At 62.7% G+C, this 4,410-nt stretch overlaps 1 protein-coding gene and 1 long non-coding RNA gene across 3 annotated transcripts in view; both read right to left on the bottom strand.

The window, feature by feature from the left end:
• Nucleotides 1-1,975, bottom strand: part of SRPK3 (SRSF protein kinase 3) — a 4,393-nt gene extending 2,418 nt beyond the window's left edge. For both annotated transcript variants that reach the window (XM_006915279.1, XM_006915281.1), the window contains exons 1-7: nt 1,923-1,975; nt 1,722-1,852; nt 1,468-1,576; nt 1,250-1,337; nt 879-966; nt 291-397; nt 26-205 (exon numbers count right to left, since the gene is read on the bottom strand). In XM_006915279.1, the coding sequence (XP_006915341.1) occupies nt 26-205; nt 291-397; nt 879-966; nt 1,250-1,337; nt 1,468-1,576; nt 1,722-1,852; nt 1,923-1,975 (756 nt within the window). The remainder of the gene's footprint in view (nt 1-25; nt 206-290; nt 398-878; nt 967-1,249; nt 1,338-1,467; nt 1,577-1,721; nt 1,853-1,922) is intronic.
• A 1,556-nt stretch (nt 1,976-3,531) lies between these two features.
• LOC107195891 lies at nt 3,532-4,410 on the bottom strand. The gene is made up of 3 exons (XR_001517208.1): nt 4,349-4,410; nt 4,159-4,233; nt 3,532-3,915 (listed from the first exon to the last, which is right to left on the bottom strand). It is a non-coding gene; the product is annotated as an uncharacterized LOC107195891 (long non-coding RNA).

Genomic DNA, 4,410 nt, shown 5'->3' with positions numbered 1-4,410 from the left:
CCCACAGGCCCAGCCCCGGCCCCACGCACGCTCTTGTACCTGTGGAGCGGGATGGGGGTGGCGCCCCTGACTGCTGCCACTCTGTGGCCTCGGCAGCCAGGCGCCTGATGTAGGTGTCACCCACACACAACAGGATGTTCTCGGGCTTGATGTCTGTGTGGATGATCTTGCACTTGGTGTGGAGGTAGTCTAGACCGTGTAGCACCTGGGAAGAGCCACTCCTGAGCCCCGCCAGCCCCGGCCAGGCTGCCTCCCGTTGCTGCCGACGTGGGGTGTGGGCTGCTGCTCACCTGCCTCACGATGCTCTTCACGCAGGGCACAGGCAGGCCCTGGTAGTTGGACTTGATGATCCACTTGAGGAGCTGGTGGCCCAGGACCTCCAGCACCATGCACACATCTGGGGCTGGGAGTGAAGGGTGGCTGGCAAGCACACAGTTGGGGCACAGACTATACCCGCTCTCAACCGGGGTTGGGGAGCAACCGGGCTTGGGTAGTGCAGAGCTGTGCCTGGACGATCCTGGTGGTCACCACCAGTCCAGTGTCATAGTGTCCCTGTCATGCCCAGGAGTGCCAGTTGGATGGTACATCCTGTGGTCATTCTACAGAGGGCACTGGAGGAGCAGACACGGGGACCTCAGGCCAGCCCCACCCCTACACCCAGGTATGCCACAGGCAGCAGCCCCCGCCATTAGGGGTAACTCAGCGACCCGGTATCCACTCCCCCCCATAAGAAAGTAGTGAGGGTATTTTGAAGACAAGTGTCACTGGAAGGCACAAACTCCCATCACGCAGACCAGCAAACGGAGGCCCTAGTAGCTGGGAAGGCACAAGCTAGCCCCCCTGCTGCCGTGGTGCTTTGCTCAGCCCTACAAGGATACGGACTCCATTAACCCCTGAGATCCTGAAGTCATCGATGAGCTGCACAATGGTCTCTCTTTTGGGGTCACTGGGGTCACTGTCTCGGACCTGGAGCAAAAGCCAAGGGGCCACGGATGGCGCCAACCTGCCCCTCACCGGCTGCTCCCGGCGGCGGTCCCCTCTCCCACTCTGGCGGGCCACTGGAAGAAAGGCCACCGGCCTCTCCTTTGCCGGCTCCGCCAGACTCACCCACTTGGACAGAGCCACTTGGAGCCTGGCCTTCTGGGGGCCCCGCGCCCCCCGCCCCAGGAACCCCTGCAGGCCTGCACCCACATGGCCAGGCCCCGGGCAGCTCCCAGGGAGCTGGGAGTCGGTAGGGGAGGCGCCTCACACATTTCAGGAGCTTGATCTCATCCACAGCTGTCTCTGTGTAATGCCCTGCGCTCTTCACCACTTTCAGGGCCACGAAGCGCTTGCGCCTGCAACACGGACACTTGCATCGGCTGCCAGCCCCGGCCAGACACACGGGCACATGGTGGTGGCCACAACCAAGCCCAGAGGCAGGATTCCAGCTGGCACCGGGCGCTGGGGGGCAAAGGGGACACTCACTGGATGTCCCAGCACAGCCAGACAGTGGAGAAGTGGCCCCAGCCCAGCTTGCGCACCACGTGGTACCGTCCATTGAACAGGTCGCCGATCTTCACGGGATAGTAGCCGCCTGGGGAAAGAAGCCAAGAGTCCATGGGACCGTCAACCTTCTGGCCCCTTGGCCCAAGTGCACTGGCACCAGCACCCTCCTCCTCCTGGAATGTCCTACCCCCTGCAGCGGCACCTGGCCATCTGTGCCCCAGGCCAGGCCTCACCCTTGCAGTAGTCCTTGGGGTCCTCCTGTTCCTCATCATCAGAGCCCAACAGCCCCTGCAGCATCCGAGGCGCCGCAGTGGCGGGAGCTAGTTCGGAGCCCGAGGACTCGGGCCCGCAGGAAGCCTGTGAGCTGCGGGTGGGTTGGGCCAGCAGTGAGCGCGCGAGGTGCCAGGGGCCCCGGCGCCCCCTCCGAGCCCTACCTGCTGCTGCTGCCGACACTGTCCCTGCCGCCACCGCCTGCACTGGTGCTCATCCCGGCCTCAGGGCCTACAGCTCCGGCACCCCCAGGGCTGTTCCTGTGGGGCCCGGCCTTGGCCACTGCCTTTATAGCCTCTGCCGGCCGCTGATCTCACCCGCCTTTATAAATAGCCTCCCAGCTGCTCGGCTGCGGGCAAGGTATGCAGTAGGGCGGGGACAGCGTGGCGACAGAGCTCCTGAGAGTCTGGCCCCCAGGACAGGCCCCCAGGGCAATCCCCCTGCTGCTGCCTCAGGGCTGGCAGAGGGGGCCACCACACGGACACCGTATGACTCAGCCTTCATGCCGAGCAGCATCCCCATCACACCCCAGGACCAAGGGGTGTGATCACCCCCATGGGGACACAGCAGTCAGTCCCCGGGCTGAGTCCTCAAACTCCAGAGCCGGCTGAGGGGCACAGCCAGGCAAGGCCACCATGGACATGGCAGCCCAGTCCTCAGGCCAAGCCCGCCACCAGTTTTGGAACATTCTCTGGCTTCCCACTCGGCCCCTGTGGGAGCCTTCCCAGGGGACGCCTCCCATTCCTATGGGCACCCCATTCTCTGCCCACTCTCAACAGGTTCCCACTTTCTCTGTGCCTTATTGATCCCTAAGACAGGCAGGAACCCGGTGTCCTTTTCCTGAATGCGGGTCACCGAAGGCTTTGGCGTAGCAAGGGTCAGGGGCACAAGGTTTTTCAGAGGTACCGACCGAATGGGAACCTGCCCAACTAGGACTTCGCCACTGAGACCCTGTGTAGTCTCCCTTCCTCCTCTGTTGCAGGCCTGCCATCCCGGCCCTGTTCATCGTCTCCTCCAACATGTGTCATGTGCCCCCATGGGAGGCACAGGGAGCCGCCCACCCAGGCCCTGCCCTCAGGGGTACGCCTCTATTGGGGAGCAAACAAGCCCACAGCTCTAGCTGGCTAGTGACAGAGGGACGTTCAGGTTAGGCAAAGACTGTGACCTTGGAGCTGCATCCGAGGGACTAGAAAGAATCAAGTCCTCAGAAAAGCAGTGAACAGGTAAGCCTCCAGGGCAGCAAAGGGCCGGGTTGGGACGAGGCCAGCAGCAAGATGGGCTGGCGACCTCTGTGTCTGGCCTGGCCACAGAGTGGCTGGCGATGGGGGACAGGAGAGCGGGGAGGCCCCAGGTGGCCCAGTATGGGGTTCCAGCAGAGACTGATGGGCACTTCCGCTCTTTGGAAAGGTTACCCTGGCAGAGGGAATGGGGGGGCCAGAGTGGAGCCAGGAGTCCAGCCGGGGACTGTCGGGGAGTCAGAACGAAGCAGGTGAGCTTAGCGGTGACTGTGTGCTCAGCCCAAGATGAGAGACACTTGGTCCTGTGTCCCTGTGCCAGAAGAGGATTTGGTACAGTGAGGTGGGCATAGATGGGGGCAGGAGGACAGGGGTGTTTTTCCAGCAGGAGCCAGGGGGAGGCGAAGGGGGGGGGAGGAGAGCAAGGCCTGGGGGTGCCCGATGACTGCTCTTTTCCTCAGGCAGCAGAAGTCACAGCTATGGGACCAAGGAGAGGGCTGTGTAGACTCCAGGGGAAGGCAGAGGTTGGGGACTGGGCTTTTACTAAAAAGACAAATTTCTATTTTATTTCGAGATGCAGTTCTCCAGCAAGCAAATAAATACAATGAGGGAACAGAGGGAAGGATTGCTATAAATTAGAAAGAAGCCCGGGAGAGAGAAGAGGCTGGGGTGGGGGGGAGGTGACAAGAAACCCCCCACTCTCTGTCGGCCCTCTTCGGTTGCTGGCTCCATCCAGGGGTCTTAAGGCACTGTGGTGGCAGGTCCTGCTTGCTGCTCTCTAAGCTGGTGGGCCTCAGGTGCCGGCTGTGGCCAGAGCTCACAGGTCAGTCACTTTGTTCTCCACCAGGGCGGCGATCTGCTGCAGGCGGCAGGCCAGTTGCATCTTCTGGCCTACAGGGTCCTCCTCCAGGGCGCTGATGATCTGTCAGGGCAGAAGAGGGTTCCCTGCCTGAGCCCCAGCCCTCCGCCCAGTGGCCCAGGGCCACCCGACCCTGCTTCCACCTCAGCAGTGGCTGACGGCTGCCCCAGGCCTCCCTGGGGAATCTGAACAGACACCAAATCCCTTCCCAAACTGGGCCCTTCCTCCCCTCTGCCTGCTGGATTAGGCCTGAACACTCCTCTGCCCGCAGGGGGTGCCCCTTCCCCCGGAGAGTCCTGGCCTCACCTGGTCGTAATACCTGTGGATGTGGTTGTAGAGTTCGTGCAGGGCTTCCAGACAGTGAGGAGCAGAGGTGTAGCTCTGTGGGCAGCACATGGGCGAGTGAGGCCCTAGCCTGGGCCTCAAGCCCCAAGCCTCCCTCCCCTCCGCTCTGCCCCCCAAATGTGGAGAGGTGCGCTCCTGGGCCCTGCCTCACCCCTGAGAGCTCGGCCAGAGCTGAGTTCATCTCCTGGTAGCTGGCCGGAGAGTGGCGAATGT

Source organism: Pteropus alecto, unplaced genomic scaffold, assembly GCF_000325575.1.
Source record: "Pteropus alecto unplaced genomic scaffold, ASM32557v1 scaffold396, whole genome shotgun sequence".
Classification (NCBI taxonomy): Eukaryota; Metazoa; Chordata; class Mammalia; order Chiroptera; family Pteropodidae; genus Pteropus; species Pteropus alecto.
The sequence above is the reverse complement of the archived record's forward strand: the minus strand, read 5'-3'. Positions and strand labels throughout refer to the sequence as shown.